This window comes from Mustelus asterias, chromosome 4, assembly GCF_964213995.1.
Source record: "Mustelus asterias chromosome 4, sMusAst1.hap1.1, whole genome shotgun sequence".
Taxonomy (NCBI): Eukaryota; Metazoa; Chordata; class Chondrichthyes; order Carcharhiniformes; family Triakidae; genus Mustelus; species Mustelus asterias.
This window is the reverse complement of record NC_135804.1, coordinates 81994194-82012170: the sequence shown is the minus strand read 5'-3', so window position 1 is coordinate 82012170 and position 17977 is coordinate 81994194. Positions and strand designations below refer to the sequence as shown.

The following is a 17977-nucleotide window of genomic DNA, read 5'->3' as shown; positions in this document are numbered from 1 at the left end:
TTTAGGATCTCCCCTACTTCTTTGGGCTCTAAGCATAAGCATAAACTCTCCAGATCCTGCCTAATGTTGTTGTGGTTAGTCTTCCCCCAATTTCACACCTTTGTCCAAGGACCACTCTTGTCCTTATCTACAAGCACCTTAAAACTTAAGGAATTATGATCACTATTCCAGAAATACTCTCCTACTGAAACTTCGATCACCTGGCTAGGCTCATTCCCCAATACCAGGTCTAATATGGCTCCTTCCCGAGTTGGGCTATTTCCATACTGTTTCAAGAAACCCTCCTGGATGCTCCTCACAAATTCTGCCCCATCCAAGTCCCTAGCAGTATGTGACTCCCAGTCAATCAACCACTACAACAACCCTATTGTTTTTGCATCTTTCCAAAATCTGTCTGCATATCTATTCCCCTATTTCCCACTGGCTGTTGTGAGGCCTATATTAAACCCCCAACATTGTGATTGCACCCTTCCTATTCCTGAGCTCTATCCATATTGCCTTGTTGCCTGAACCCTCTGTGGTATCTTCCCTCCATACAACCGTGATATTCTCCTTAACCAGTAATGCAAATCCCCCACCCCTTTTACATCCCCCTCTATCATGCCTGAATCATCTAAATCTTGGAATGTTTAGCTGCCAATCCTGTCCCTCTTTCAACCAGGTATCTGTAATAGCAACAACATCATAGTTCCAAGTAGTAATCCAAGCTCTAAGTTCATCTGTCTTACCTATTATGCTCCTTTCATTGAAACAAATGCACTTCAGACCACTAGTCCCACTGTGTTCAACAACTACTCTCTGCCTGCTCTTCCACTTAATCATACTGGCTTTAGTTTGTCGCTTTGCCTCAGTTATTTCTCCTGCTGACCTACTGCTCTGGTTCCCACCCATCTGCTATACTAGTTTAAACCCTCCCGAGTGACTCTAGCAAATTTACTTGGCAGGATATTGGTGCCCCTCCAGCTTAGGTGTATCCCATCCTTTTTGTACAAGTCCCATCTGTCCCGGAAGAGATCCCAATGATAAAGATATCTGAACCCTCCCTCCTACACCAGCTCTATAGCCACATGTTTAATTGCACTATCTTTCTATTCCTAGCCTCACTGGCATGTAGCACAGGAAGTAATTCTGAAATTACAACCCTAGAGACCCTCTTTTTTAACTTACTACCTAACTCCCTGAACTCCCCTTGCAGGACCTTGTCACTCTTCCTACCTATGTCATAAGTACAAATGTGTACCATGACCTCTGGCTGTTTGCCGTCCCCTTTCAAAATGTCCCATGCCCATTCAGAGACACCCTTGGCCCTGGCACCAGGGAGGCAACATACCATCCTGGAGTCTCTTTCCCAGCTGAAATGCCTGTTTGCGCCCCTGACCATAGAGTCCCCTATAACTATCGCTCTTCTGCGCCTTGACCCTCCCTGCTGAACAATAGAGCCAGTCATGGTGCCACTGCCCTGGCTGCTGCTGTTTTCCCCTGAAAGGCAGTTCCCCCCCTCCCAAAACAGTATCCAAAACAGTATACCTGTTAGACAGGGGGATAGCTACAGGGGATTCCTGCACTGACTGCCTGCCCTTTCTAGCAGCCATCCATCTATTTGCCTGCACCGTGGGTGTGACCACGTCTCTAAAGCTCCTGTCTATGACACCTTCCGCCACCTGCATACTCCTACATGTATCCAACTGCTGCTGCAACCGATCCATGCGGTCTGTGAGGAGCTGCAATTGGGTGCACTTCCTGCAGATGTAGTTGTCCGGAACGCTTGAAGTCTCATGGATCTCCCACATCTCACAGATGAAGCACTTTATCTCACTGACTGACATTTATACCACTAATGAATTTATTTACAAATAAAACACTTAAAAATTTAGGTTATAATTAACTATACAGTCCCTGGTGCTAGATTTCCACTATAAATATTAATAGCTAACGCCCTTGTCTCCTATACTATTTTAATACTATTATTTTAAAAAACTGATTATTTATCCCTCTTGAACTGAAATCAAATTAAAATCAGTAATTTACATCAGTAACTCAGAATAGATTTTCAAATTTAGCCCAGAGTCCCTTCCAGCCAATCAGGTCACAGTCTACTGTGATATCAGTTTACCAGTTGTTTCAAATTATGAAACAAACAAAGTCTTACCTTTAATGGCTGTCTCTCTGTCTGTCCCGGCTCAGCTCTGCTCCCACTCCATATCCTTGAATATTCAGATCCCACCACTGATCCCCTTGCAACCACGTCTCTGTGTATGGAACCGAAAGAGATGGGGGAGATACTAAATGGTTTTTTTGCATCGGTATTTACTGAGGAAACGGGCATGGAGTCTTCGGAAATAGGGCAAACAGGTAGGGAGGTCATGGAACCTTTACAGATTAAAGGGGAGGAGGTGCTCGCTGTCTTGAGGCAAATCAGAGTGGATAAATCCCCAGGACCGTTCAGGGTATTCCCACAGATCTTGAGGGAAGCTAGTGTTGAACTTGCAGGGGCCTTGGCAGACATATTTAAAATGTCAGTATTCACGGGGGAGGTGCCGGATGATTGGAGGGTGGCTCATGTTGTTCCGTTGTTTAAAAAAGGTTCCAAAAGAAATCCTGGAAATTATAGGCCAGTAAGTTTGATGTCGGTCATGGGCAAGTTATTGGAAGGTGTGATAAGGGATAGGATCTACAAATATTTGGATAGACAGGGACTTATTAGGGAGAGTCAACGTGGCTTTGTGCGTGGTAGGTCATGTTTGACCAATCTATTAGAGTTTTTCGAGGAGGTTACCAGGAAAGTGGATGAAGGGAAGGCGGTGGATGTTGTCTACCTGGATTTCAGCAAGGCTTTTGACAAGGTCCCTCATGGGAGGTTAGTTAGGAAGGTTCAATCGCTAGGTATACATGGGGAGGTAGTAAATAGGATTAGACACTGGCTCAATGGAAGAAGTCAGAGAGTGGTTGTGGAGGATTGCTTCTCTGAGTGGAGGCCTGTGACTAGTGGTGTGCCGCAGGGATCGGTGTTGGGTCCATTGTTGTTTGTCATCTATATCAATGATCTGGATGATAATGTGGTAAATTGGATCAGCAAATTTGCTGATGATACAAAGATTGGAGGTGTAGTGGACAGTGAGGAAGGTTTTCAAAGCTTGCAGAGGGATTTGGACCCGCTAGAAAAATGGGCTGAAAAATGGCAAATGGAATTTAACGCAGACAAGTGTGAGGTATTGCACTTTGGAAGGACAAACCAAAGAAGAACGTACAGGATAAATGGTAGGACTCTGAAGAGTGCAGTTGAACAGAGGGATCTGGGAATACAGGTACAGAATTCCCTAAAAGTGACGTCACAGGTGGATAGGGTTGTAAAGAGTGCCTTTGATACATTGGCCTTTATAAATCGGAGTATCGAGTATAAAAGTTGGAGTGTTATGGTAAGGTTATATAAGGCATTGGTGAGGCCTAATTTAGAGTATTGTGTACAGTTTTGGTCACCTAGTTACAGGAAGGATGTAAATAAGGTTGAAAGAGTGCAGAGAAGGTTCACAAGGCTGTTGCTGGGACTTGAGAAGATGAGTTACAGAGAGAGATTGAATAGGTTGGGACTTTATTCCCTGGAGCGTAGAAGAATGAGGGGAGATTTGATAGAGGTGTACAAGATTTTGATGAGTATAGATAGAATGAATGCAAGCAGGCTTTTTCCACTGAGGCTAGGGGAGAAAAAAACTAGAGGGCATGGGTTAAGGGTGAAAGGAGAAAAGTTTAAAGGGAATATTAGCGGGGGCTTCTTCACGCAGAGAGTGGTGGGAGTGTGGAATGAGCTACCGGATAAAGTGGTAAATGCGGGGTCACTTTTAACATTTAAGAAAAACTTGGATGGGTTCATGGATGAGAGGGGTGTGGAGGGATATGGTCCAAGTGCAGGTCAGTTTATCCGGTAGCTCATTCCACACTCCCACCACTCTCTGCGTGAAGAAGCCCCCGCTAATATTCCCTTTAAACTTTTCTCCTTTCACCCTTAACCCATGCCCTCTAGTTTTTTTCTCCCCTAGCCTCAGTGGAAAAAGCCTGCTTGCATTCATTCTATCTAGTGGGACTAGGCAAAACATAGTTCGGCACAGACAAGAAGGGCCAAAAGGCCTGTTTCTGAGCTGTAATTTTCTATGATGCCCACAACATTGTACCTCCAATTACAACGCCTGCTCCCAGCTCATTACCTTGTTCAGTATACTGCATACATTTAGGTACAGCACCCTCAGTACAGTGTTGACTGCCCCCCTTCCCATAGTTGTCCCTTTATCTGCTACCTCACAGCTGCAAGGTCTTCCAAAGCCTTTTACTGATTAAGTTCTAAACTTCATTGCTCCATTTGAATGTGGCCTGTCTGGTTCTGCTTTTTCCCATTATGCTGTGGGGTAGTTGCTTTTGGTCAAAGCTCACAAATACCTTTAAAACTAAATTTTTAAATTACAATATTTGTTAAAAATTCACTACTATTGATTATATTGTGTTTAATAGACAATGCCTTCATATAATATATGTAGGAGGCACATAGTGATTGATACCTTTGGTATATACAAGGCACATTATGGTCCCTATTTTAGACTAATCTACTTTGTTTTAAAAGCCCTTTAATAAGCAGGGGTTTCAGCATCTCCTACTACAAATGTGAACATGCCAAATCATTTGAGAACAAGAAGTCATGAAGCAATTAACATCATAACATTTGATAAAGGGTCAATTATTTACATTATATGTACATTATACTTTGTCCATTTTCAATATTTTGCGAATGAAAATGAATTGAATGAATTCATGACTTGGTATATTTATAATGTGAATCATTTTAAGCACATTGAGTATTTCTAAGTACATTTCTAAGTTGCTTTTATTTATTGATAATACAAATTACTGATACTGCATTATTGTTAATTACTAATACATTTTGTAATGATCACAATCGTCTAGTAATGTACATCCTGTGCATTATCAGGCGGTTGGGCTGATGCTTTTCTGTTGAGGCAATTGTCGGTTGTTTTACTGCATTGTTACCTTGTCAGAAGCATCAGCCCAACAGTCTGAAGGCAATGGTAAAGCATAAAATCCATGACATAAATTATACAAATGATGGGTAGAAAGACCAGGGGAGATTCAACAACTTGCAGACACCAATGGCATGCAGTTTCTTCAGCATTGTCAAGAGAACCTATCTCACAATCACTCAAGGGACTATCTTGCTTGGTGCCAACATGAAGGTAAGTTCATCAAAGACAGGGAATCAGTCAGTACTCACTGGAGAGACCATTTTGAAGAACTTGTCATTCAAGACTCTGGGTGGGATTTTCTGGTCGTTCCTGCTGGCAGGATCTTTTGGTCCTGCCAATGGCGAACCCTTGTTGAGTTCCCCGGTGGTGAAGGGCGCAAATGACGGGAAACCCCATTGACAATGGCAGGGCCAGGAGACTCCACTGCCAGCCAATGACAGGTTGCCTCTGCTGCCGCAAAATATGCTGCAGGGTGTGGGGGAGGGTATAAAATTCCGTTCTCTGTGTTCAACTTAAATACACTCAACTCCATTCCTCAGGACCCCATCTGACTCACTGTTGGCACTACCCCAGTCCTGAGCAACATTGCAAAAAGCATTCAACAGTTGAATAACAACTCTGGAACAGATGGAGTGCCTGCTGAAATTCTGAAATGTGGCAGAGGTACACCCCTGGCAGCTCCATAACCTCATATCCCTCATCTGGGGAAAAATAGTGTATACCAGGAGATCTTGGAATGCTGTGATTATGACTATATTCAAGAAGTGAGAGAAGTCCAGAGAAGATTTACAAGGATGATACCATAAATATATCAGGATAAGATTGAAAGGCTGGGTGCCTTTTTCCCTTCCCCAAAAGAAGGCCGATGATGACCGAATAGAAGTCTTTAAAATTATGAAAGGTCTTGACAATTTGGGTACCAAAAGAATCTCTCCATTGTGCGTAATATAGATTCAGTGATTTATACTGCAAACACATACGATTGCACCATTTTAACTTCCATGTACTAATCCATTAGCAAATTTTAATAAATGTTGACTGGATAAATTAGTGGATTTTAAGTAAATAACATGAGTTTACTTTTATATTTCCACTGAACTCCATTAATTGTATAACTTCATTTGTATTTAGGTTTTGGTTTGGCTTTCATCGCCTACCCAGAGGCCCTTGCACAGTTGCCATGGGCACCTTTGTGGTCCATCTTATTTTTCTTCATGTTGATTACTCTGGGACTCGATACTCAGTTTGCAGGTCTAGGTGAGAATGGTATTGCTTCATTCAAGCAAGCTCTATCCACTTATATAAAAGGAAGTTATCTGAATTATTAAGTTTATAATATACAATGAGAAATTACTGCTGGTGAAGTATGTGGACAAATGAAAAATATTTCTTTCTGGATATCCTCTGCTCGCAGTTTTAGCGGAACACAATCTGTTTGACTTAAATGGGTTAACAGCTGCATTAAAGTAACATTTTGGGGCAGGGTACCCCAATATCTGGAAGATTTCATAATAATACAATTTTTATTAAATTTCCAGTACCGCAACCCTTACATTTTAAAATTCATCTTTGTTTTCCAATCCCTCTATAGCCTTGTCCCACATTATCTCAGCAGTCTCTTCCAACATCACAATCATCTGAGATATCTGCACTCTTCTCATTCTGGCATCTTATGCATTCCCAATCATAATTTCTCCATTATTAGGATCATGCCTTCAGCTGGCTTGAAAGTAGGAGTAAAGCTTGTCACTCTGTTATTGTGGGTCCATCTCAGGATTTGTCAGCTCTTGGGGAAATCTTGCTGTATGCAATGGTCTTTTGTTCAAAAACATTTATTTACGTGCTGTCTGTTTACAAAGATTACATAAGACCAAGGCACAGCTGGAACTACTCTCCAAGATGCTTCACACTCAACTCGGTTAGTGATATCACTGTGAAATAAGTTTAAGTTTATTTATTAGTGTCACAACTAGGCTTAAGGTAACACTGCAATGAAGTTACTGTGAAAATCCCCCAATCGCCACACTCCGGCACCTGTTCGGGTACACTGAGGCAGAATTTAGCATGGCCGATGCACCTAACCAGCACGTCTTTCGGACTGTGGGAGAAAACCGGAGCGCCTGGAGGAAACCCATGCAGATATGAGGAGAATGTGCAAACTCCACACAGACAGTGACCCAAGCCAGGAATTGAACCTGGGTCCCTGGCACTGAGGCAGCAGTGCTAAAACACATGCTCAGTAGCTATCATTAGAGTTACCCTTTTATTCTACATCTGTGTCCTCCCCACCTGAGTCTTTGTCCCCATATTATTATTTACACATGCTCCTACATGTGTAAATGCCTTTATAGGACGGGGCATAGAGTATAAAAGTTGGGGTCTGATGTTGCAGATGTATAGAACGTTGGTTCGGCCGCATTTGGAATACTGCGTCCAGTTCTGGTCGCCACACTACCAGAAGGACGTGGAGGCTTTGGAGAGAGTACAGAGGAGGTTTACCAGGATGTTGCCTGGTATGGAGGGGCTTGGTTATGAGGAGAGATTGGGGAAACTGGGGTTGTTCTCCTTGGAAAGACGGAGGATGAGGGGAGACTTAATAGAGGTGTATAAAATTATGAAAGGTATGGATAGGGTGAACGGTGGGAAGCTTTTCCCCGGGTCGGTGGTGACGTTCACGAGGGGTCATAGGTTCAAGGTGAAGGGGGGGGAGGTTTAACACAGATATCAGAAGGACATATTTTACACAGAGGGTCGTGGGGGCCTGGAATGTGTTGCCGGGCAAGGTGGTGGAGGCGGACACACTGGGAACGTTTAAGACTTATCTAGACAGCTATATGAACGGAGTGGGAATGGAGGGATACAAAAGAGTGGTTTAGTTTGGACCAGGGAGCGGTGCGGGCTAATTGTTCTTTGTTTCTCGTTTCAAGGCTTCATTCTATGATCAACTTGCTGGTGCCAGTACAGAGCGAGACTGCGGATAGTTGGGAACCTGTCTCGGGGGCAGGGAATTCATATGGTGTTCGTGGAAGTGGAAATGAATAGGGTTGGGAAGCATTTTCCGATCAGGGCCAGTGTGATCTCCTGGACTCGTTTCGATCGCCTCAGGGGGTCGGAGAGGAATTTCCCAGATTTTTTTTTCCCCATATTGGCCCTGGGGTTTTCACTCTGGGTTTTCGCCTCTCCCTGGAGATCACATGGTCTGGAATGGGAGGGTGGGGGTGAGCTAATAGGTTGTGATGAACAAAGCATCGTAGCTGTGAGGGACAGCTCGGTGGATAGGATATTAGTATGTAGATAGGCTGGAAAATTGGGCGGGGATCCTGGATTCAGGATTCAATCCTGGACCGGGGAGTGGCGTGGGCTTGGAGGGCTGAAGGGCCTGTTCCTGTGCTGTATTGTTCTTTGTTCTTTGTACATCAGTCCCAAAGACTCTTCTCTTAAGGAGCTCTTCCTGAATGAGTGCAGAGCTCCTTCTGTGGTAGAATGGAAACCTGTTGCTCTGAGATCAGTTCTTGGAGGTTGTCCCTCCTCATTTCCCTCAGTCCTGATTAGGTTGGTGTGATGGTCCCTTGCGATTCAGGGTACTCTGCCCATGCTGTTAATGGTTTTCTGTCCATTGAGTTTAGGGCAAATCTGTTCCTGCAAATGATGCCTGACTGTCTCAACCAGATATGATTGCAGTTGCTGTAGCTTCTTAATTACTGTTCCTGTACAGTTCCAGTCTCTGATCCATAAGTTCTCTCCCGTTCCAGGTATCCGAAGATTTTGAGACCTATGTCTTTGGTTCAACATACAAACTTGAATCGCTCACTCGGTTTTTTCCGAGCTCAATCATGGTTTTCCACTATGACATTTGGTAGCAAGATGTGGGGCAGGAAAGGAAGCTGGGTCTGTAGCTATAACCCAACAGAAGCTTGATTGGCGAAAACCCAATATGTAATAGTTGGAGCAATAGCTAAGCAGGATGAGCTCAAAGTCTTTGTTCTTGCTGAGGAGATTGTTTATTGTGCATACTCCTCACCCAGCTTCTGCATTAAACTGAGGGAATTTTGGGGAGCTGGTGGCCACAAATCCAGCTGATGCTACAAAGGATTGGAAGCACTCATTGATGAATTGTGATCCATTATAAAGATGACAGTATCCAGAATGCCGTGATTAGAGAACATTTTCTTCAAGGAGATAATAAAAAGTTCAGAGGTGAGGGCATGTAGGCACAGGTAACACAACTGGAGACCATCTGTTCAATGGAGTGTGAAATTCCTGGCTGCCATACAGATTACTGTGCCCTGGCTTGACACTTGGTTACACCAAGATGTCCTTGGTGGATCTTCTCAAGGCCTTCCAGGGAGAGAGCTGGTGGAACCACCATTATTACATCAGACACCAAGAGATCATCGACAATGCTGAAGTGGTGACAATGTTTGAATATTTCCTCAAGATAGGATTGCTTGACTGCTGCTCATTGAGGGTCTTTATGTTTTTTAATGATTCTGGTTGAGGCAAAGTGGTGGTCATTTCTCATCTTGGAACAAGGTTATCTTTTCCTGTGTGCATTGTCTTGTCGGTTACTAGGCTGCCCTTGTTATTTGTTTGTCTTCAAAGTCCTTCACCTGCTGCTCTGCACTGTTGCTGGATTTCACTTGAGTCTTTTCACACTGTTTTCCACTGTTTCTCTATAGATGTGGTCACTGCTGCCATCATCTATTACTGTTGGTTCATCTCGGAATTCATTGGCTTCTTACTCTACAAAGGATCTTGCTGGATGCAATGGTCTTTTGTACAAAGACTCTTACTTGCATGCAATCTATTTACAAAGATTAATTAAGACCAAGACGGAACTAGAGCTACTCTCAGTGATGTGTCACACATCTTCGCTCAGTGAATGATATTGTTGTGACATAGCTCCTTAGACATATGCTCAGCAGCGAACATTAGTGTTAACCCTTTACCCTACACTCACCTCCTAGTATACAAAATCCCAAGAAACCTGATTGACATCAGTAGTTTCTTTATCATGTTCAATTACCCATCTGCATCTTTGACATTGGTTGATTACCCACCCACCTTCAAAACGGAAAGGAGGGTTATCTGAATGTTGGCAGTTTAGGAAAAGGGGAAGTGCAACGTGACCTGGGTGTCATGGTGGAACAGTTGCTGAAGGTTGGCATGCAGGTACAGCAGGCAGCGAGGAAAGCTAATGGTATGCTGGTCTTCATAGCAAGAGGATTTGAGTATAGGAGTAAGGATGACTTGCTGCAATTATGCAGGGGCTTGATGAGGCCACACCTTGAATATTGTGTGCAGTTTTGGTCTCCGAGTCTGAGGAAGAACATTATTGCTATTGAGGGAGTCTAGTGAATGTTGACCAGACTGATTCCTGGAATGGGAGGACTGACATATGAAGAGAGACTGGATTGACTGGGATTGTATGCACTGGAATTTAGAAGAATGAGAGGGGATCTCATAGGATGGATGAAGGGCTCACGGGGTATGGAGAGAAAGCGCAAGTGGGAAACTGAAAGTGCATGATCAACCATGATCATATTGAATGGTGGTGCAGGCTCGAAGCGCTGAGTGGCCTACTCCTGCTCCTATTTTCTATGTTTCTATAAATTTCAATTAAAGCCAGGGATGGACGGTTGAAGGGCGTTTTGATTAGGAAACAGATTCCTGGGATTTTAACCTCCCCTTCCCACTCGATCCAAGCCCATTGTTTTTTAATGTTAAAATTCCTCCCTTGGTGTCTGAGGATAATAATCATATGGTTTTCTCTAAAAACTTCCCACATACCAGAGTAACAGGATTGAGTAAAATATATGTTTCAGAGAATGGACATGTGGATAGACAAATCTTTCCCCATCTGGATCTCTGGTCGGCAGGGAATTGGTCTCTCTAGTGGTCTCTCTGATACTGCATAAATTCTGAATTCATTACTGATATCAAACATTTTCTTTCCTCAGAAACAATTTTCACAACCCTGCTGGACCAGTTCCGTCCATTTTTACAATCAAAGCGCCTTTATCTGACAGCTGCCGTTTGTATGTTGTTGTATTTCCTTGGTCTTGTCTATGTAACACAGGTAAGTTATCCTTTAATAGTTTGCTACTTTTCCACATATAGTGCTGGTTATAACTCTAAAAGGTGATACATTTCACAGGATGAGGATAAAGAAGAAACTCGTGTGTTGTTTTTTCCGCTTGTTGAATATTATTCAGTGATGGTGTGGGGCTGACTGACTCTTCCCCATCTGCTAAATACAGAAGCTGGATAAACAGATGAAATTTAGCTTTGTTATCATGCTGTCAGTCAGATTTACATTGTGCTCAATGCTTGAAGTCTTCTCTTTCAGTGCAGTTAACTAAAGTTACCACTTTGGTAAGTTTCCGTCTCAGTGTTAGCTCGGTCAGCTGTAAACACTATCACCTCTCATCAGAAGGTTGTGGCTTGTCAAAATAGGATTTACACAGATTATCTAGGTGGACAGTTCAGTGAAACAAAGAGGAAGTGTCTGTATTGTCAAAACTGAATGATGTTATGGCTTTCAAGAGTTTTGATAAAACATGGATAAATTCAGAACATGGGAAATGAAAATAAAAGGGGTTTACAATATTCAGGAAAGTCATGACGAGCAATTATAAATGAGATGGTGCAAGTCAGATGTCAGGAAGCCCTGGAAGGTAAATGCAGTTAATTCTGTGGGAGGTAGAAAGTTGCAAATTGAACTAACTTGGTTTGACATCTTTGATGTAGAAAGTCCTAAATTCAGTCTGAGAAATGCACCTTACAGGTAGGTCAGGATGGGAAGAGATAGGAAGCGTACAAGACATTGAAACTGTAGAAATCTTGAAGAAGGAAATCTCAAAATCCACCCTCTCCCCGTAACCCTGCATATTCTTCCTTTTCAGCTAACAGTCTAATTCCCTTTTGAATTCTTCAATTGAACCTGCCTCCATCACAATCTCATCAGTGCATTCCACACCCCAACCACTCACTGCATGAATAGGTTTTATCACTCTTTTCACTTTTGCTTCTTTTGCCAATTACTTTAAATCTGTGCCCACACTCTCGATCCTTTCACAAGTGGGTTTGGTCTCTCCCCATCCATTCTATCCAGACTTCTCATGATTTTGAAATCCTCTATCAAATCTCCGCTCTGCCTTCTTTTCTCAAAGGAAAGCAGTCCTAACTTCTCCAATCTATCTTCATAACTGAAGTTCCTCATCCCTGCGACCATTCTTGTGAATCGTTTCTGCATTCTCTGGAATGCCTTCACATCCTTCTGCGAGTGCGGCACCAAGAATTCAATGCAATACTTCAGCTGAGGCCAAACTAGAGTCTTATACAAATTCTATGTAACCTCCTTGTTCTTGTATTCTATGGGCCTATTAATAAAGCCCAGGATACTATATGCTTTATTAATTGCTCTCTCAACCTGTCATGCCACCTCCAATGACATATGCACACAGACACCCAGGTCCCTTATACCCAGACTCTTTGCTCCTGCACCTTTAGAGTTCTACTCTATTTTATATTGTCTCTCCATGTTCTTCCTGTCAAAATGAATCAGTTCACATTTATCTGCATTCAACTTCATTAGCCATCTGCTTGCTCATTCCACTAATGTGTCTCCTATCCCTTTGAAGTTCTACACTTACACTCTCACAGTTCCCAAATGTTTTCAAGTTTTGTATAACCTGCCAACTTTGAAATAGTCCCTTGTACACCAAGATCTAGGTTATTTATATATATCAGAGAAAACAAATATCATGCAAGTTAACTAAACGTGAGTTTCCCTTAAAATAAATCCCGTGCTGACTTTCATTAATAAACTGTGTTTGTCCGTGACATTTGTGTTATTGATTCCATGCGTAAATCAATTTTTTGTTTCCTGTAATAATCTTAGTGAGGCCAGTTTCCATCACCAATCACCTGTTTATTTACAGTAGTATCTGGAGGTGGTTTAGCATCTACAGAGGGCAGATCAGTTCCGGGCCTATTGACTGCGAGCCTGAGTGGAGCCAGCTGGTTTTAAATCCCCGCTGCTTCATCCCTACTGGGTGAACCTCCACTCACCTAATGGAAGAGCCCATACTCAATGAGCTCCATGGGAAGATCTAATGAACCCCCATGGCCATCATAACATCCCACTCCTCTCACGACTGTTTCTTTCCCCTGCATCACTGGGACGGGTGGGGGAGGGGGGGTATTTTCCACTGCTTAATGATTGGCCTGGGATCGGCTGGAGGCAGGACCACATCAGGGTATGTGAAGCGGATGGGAGGCCTTCACGTCTGAAGAGAGCACCGTAAAGCCACCGACTCTGGCTCCTCTTAAGGCCTCACTTCTGTGGGGGCACTGGTCTCTTCTTCTTCCATGTTGGAGTCTGTATCTTCATCACCTGGAGGGGCCAGCATGGGATCAATTTCCATTTGTGGCTCAGTGCTGGTATGGCCATCCCCATGGCTGGTCATGAGGTCTGTACTGGCACATGTTCCCTACACCAGAGATGGTCCAGGTGTTTTCTGACAATCTTGCCTTGTACTTGGACTTTATATGACACAGGCCCCATTTTCTCCATTATAATCCCAGGCATCTAACTGAGGCAAATGTATTTGTATAGGCCTTTGTGCATAATGGTTTTTATGTACTTTTGAGAAGGCTCATCCAATTCAATTTGGAGATGCGCATGGTTCATGTTCAACTTTGAAAAATGTTTGGTTCCAAGTTAACTTGGCGCACAGGTCTTCGATCTGGGCTGTGGGACATTGGTCAAGCGCAGAAACCCTATTGACTGTCAGCTTATAGTCTCTACAAAGTCAGATTGACTTATCAGGTTAAGCACATGAACAAAATGTAATGCTAAATTTTGCAACTATATGGATCTTATGATGCCCAGCTTTTCCAGACGTTCCAGCTCTGGCGGCACGGTGTCATAATGGTTAGCACTGCTGCCTCACAGCGCTAGAGATCTGGGTTTGATTCCTGGCTTGGGTCACTGTCTGTGTGGAGTTTGCACTTTCTCCCCGTGTCTGCGTGGGTTTCCTCCCAGTCTGAAAGACATGCTGGTTAGGTGCATTGACCCGAACAGGTCCCGAGGTGTGGCGACTAGGGGAATTTCACAGTAACTTCACTGCAGTATTAATGTAAGCCTTACTTGTGATTAATAAATACATTTTTAAAACTTTTTAAAAAAAACCTTTTCTAATAGAGAGTAAGGAACTGGCCTCGCTCTAAATTATTTGGCCGTAGCATCAGAGTCAACGTAAATCTTAGCTTTGGCTCCCTTTATTTTCCCAAATCCTTCTTGGAAGACTTCAGGGTACGTATTGATGACTTTGTACAGTTCCCCCATGCCTAGTCTAAAGATCTCCAGCCAGTTCAAAGTGATGCATTGGAGCCAATCTCTCCCATAAGGCTAAATACTTGCCCCTGTACAATGATTAGTGAAGTCGAGCCGACTGTTGCCTATAAGTCACTTGGGTTGTCGTGGTGCCCTTTATCTGCAAAAGTTCCGCTGTCTGGGTGGCCAGCTTGGGCTTTGTGCTTTCTAAGTTCAGGAGGTGAATACCAGCCCGAAGGAGATTATAACCTATTGGGCTGCTGCAGGGCAACTGCCAGCCTTTGTACAGTTTTACCTTGTTAATAAATACCCATTATGTTCCTGACAGAGTCTGTAGAGTGCTCTAATACACCTGTACATTTGAGGATGATGATTAGTAAGTTGAGGGTAACGGAGAGCTGTTTCAGTTGCTGGAGGGCTGGTAGAGGGGGAAATTTGTCAGTCAAGGATAGCAGGTCAAGTGTGATGGGGGCTGGTCACAAAAGCAGTGCAAGTGTAATGGAGTGAGAGTCGAGGGTTGGGGATGGCAGAGTGAAGTTCAAAAGTCATTGAAGAATGGTTCAGGATCTTGGCTTTCAGTTCTAGGATCACTCTGAGTGTCCACAGACAAGGCTGTGTCAACAAGAAGATTTCTCGACAGGGAACCTCAAAGATGGAGTTGACCAAGGTGTAGTGGGAGGAGACTGGGATGTGACCAATTATTATAGGGCTCCTCTTTGGTCAGAAGTGCTCAAGGCAGGAGTGGAGGTGGACTGTAGTAACCAAATCATCGCTTGCCTCAGGTGGACAAAATGGGTCAAATGCATCCAATGTTTCTGCAAATTCTGGCACAGCTGCAGAGGAACCCTGCAGAGGGCATTCCAGGGCCAGGTACAGCAGTGACCAGAACACCAATACGGGTCACCAGCAGAGGCTCAGGCTGCTTGGAATGCTGACCAGGAGCCAATGCGCTATTGACCACTGGTAGCAATTGAATATACCAGAGGTGGTGTTACTACTGACAAAGGTTAAGGAGTCAATGTCCAAGGTGGCTGAGGTGGTTACAGGCTTCCATCACTCACCTATGTCAGCTTCTTCAAGGTGACCTATGTCCTCCTGGATTGGGAGGCAATTCACTATAAATACCTTTGTAGATCACCGCAGCAGACATGTGTGGGACCTTGCAAGCAGCCACTCATCAATGACCTGTTCAGAATGGCTGACAAATTTGTGGGATTCATCACAGACCCTGAGAGCCAGGCAGCCAGAGCTGTGGGTTTCACTGCTATTGCTGGATTTCCATGACTTCAATGGGCAATTTATTGCACATATATGATGTTGACAGCTCCCTTGAAACATCTTGCAACATTTATAAAGCAAAAGGACTTCCACTCTCCCAATATGCAGCTGGCCTGTGATCACCACAAAAAAAATCCTTTGCTCACTTCCCAGGAATCTCTCATGATTCTTGATGCACGATATAACACACGAGAGGCGCGATGTACTCGGGAAATAAAGGCTTTTATTGACAACAATAACAGAGCTACCATATACAGTACATGATCCCAGACTAAAGGGCCACCAGGCAGAGCAGTGACCTTTATACCTCTCCCAGGAGGCGGAGCCGACTGGGGTGTACCATAACAACTATATTAACAGGTAGAACAGCCCAACCCTAACCCCAACAGTAACATATATACAGACTCATAGTACTGGCCAGACCATGGCTCAGTACTACCTAGTGGGAACCAACAATGGTTCACCACATTCACCCCTCCTTTGAAAACAAAGGCCGGCGGGGTACAAAACACAGAATAATTGTTTGTTTGTCTATAAGTTCAAATGGTCTGGGGGACCGCACCGTCGTTGTGACCTCCTGAACACCGGCGATGACACCGGTTCAGGCAATCGCGGTGACCTTCTCTCCAAGGCGGTGTCCAGCGACTCCTCCAGTGCCTCACGGGCCGGTAGACCCCGAGGTGGTGACAATCCGCTGAACTCGGGCACGCCTTGAAGTGGCGACCATTTCCTGGACTCAGGCAAGCTGTACACGGGAGTAAGAGGGTTAAGTGATGGTCCCGATACTGCCCGCGCCGTGTCAGGAGGGGAAAAAATGGTTGGGGGGTCCCTAACAGTAGGTGTGGGGGCGACAGGGGTTTCCAAGCCCCCTGCTGGCGCCAGATCTCGAATCGAGACCGTGTCCTCTCGCCCGTCAGGATATGCCACGTAGGCATACTGAGGGTTGGCGTGGAGGAGATGGACCTGTTCAACCAAAGGGTCGGACTTGCGGGTCCTAACATGTCGCCGCAGGAGGACAGGTCCTGAGTACGTCAACCAAGACGGTAATGAGGTCCCAGAGGAAGACTTCCTAGGGAATGAAAACATTCTCTCATGAGGAGTAGCGTTGGTTGCTGTACACAGGAGTGAGCGTATGGAGTGGAGCGCATCAGGAAGTACCTCTTGCCAACGGGAGACTGGAAGACCTTTAGACTTCAACACCAGTAAGACAGCCTTCCAGACTGTAGCATTCTCTCGTTCAACCTGTCCGTTACCCCTTGGGTTGTAGCTCGTGGTTCTACTAGAGGCAACCCCGTATGAGAGCAGGTATTGCCTCAAGTCATCGCTCATGAACGACGAGCCCCTATCGCTGTGGATGTAACAGGGGTAACCAAACAGGGTGAAAAGATCACGAAATGCCTTGATAACCGTGGCAGCGGTCATTTCAGAACAGGGAATGACAAAAGGGAATCGTGAGTACTCATCAACCACATTGAGGAAGTATACGTTCCGATCTGTCGAGGGAAGGGGGCCCTTAAAGTCCACACTCAGTCTTTCGAAGGGACGAGTGGCCTTGACTAGTTGTGCCCTGTCAGGTCGGTTTGCATTCCGCGCATACCCGGCAGCTTCTGGTTATGGACCTGACATCCTCCACCGAGTAGGGTAGATTCCGGGCTTTTATGAAGTGGAAGAGCCGAGTGACCCCCGGATGGCAGAGGTCATTGTGGAGAGCCTGCAATCGATTCTCCTGCATACTAGCGCATGTTCCACGCGACAGGGCATCCGAGGGCTCGTTGAGCTTCCCTGGACGATACATGATATCATAATTGTAGGTGGAGAGTTCGATTCTCCACCTCAAGATCTTATCATTCTTGATCTTACCCCGTAACGTGTTGTTGAATATGAACGCCACGGACCGCTGGTCCGTGAGTAGAGTGAACCGTTTTCCCGCCAAGTAATGGCGCCAATGCCAAACGGCCTCCACAATGGCCTGGGCCTCCTTTTCCACCGCCGAGTGTTGAATTTCAGGGCCTTGGAGGGTGTGAGAGAAAAAGGCGACGGGCCTGCCCGCCTGGTTAAGTGTGGCGGCCAGGGCGAAGTCAGATGCATCACTCTCCACCTGGAAGGGGATGGACTCATTGATAGCGTGCATCGTGGCTTTCGCGATGTCGGCTTTTATTCTTGCAAAGGCTAAGCGAGCCTCTGTTGCTAGGGGAAAAGAGGTAGACTTGATGAGCGGACGGGCTTTGTCCGCGTAATTGGGAACCCACTGTGCGTAGTATGAGAAGAAGCCTAAGCATCTTCTCAGTGCTTTGACGCTAGTGGGCAGGGGAAGTTCGAGGAGAGGACGCAT

General features: G+C 44.7%; 1 protein-coding gene across 1 annotated transcript in view; it reads left to right on the top strand.

Annotated features, from left to right (window-relative positions):
* LOC144493138 (sodium- and chloride-dependent neutral and basic amino acid transporter B(0+)-like) overlaps positions 1-17977 on the top strand; it is an 81202-nt gene that overhangs the window by 46139 nt on the left and 17086 nt on the right. Inside the window, exons 9-10 of the mRNA XM_078212038.1 lie at positions 6159-6284; positions 10988-11106. Of these exons, the coding sequence (XP_078068164.1) occupies positions 6159-6284; positions 10988-11106 (245 nt within the window). The remainder of the gene's footprint in view (positions 1-6158; positions 6285-10987; positions 11107-17977) is intronic.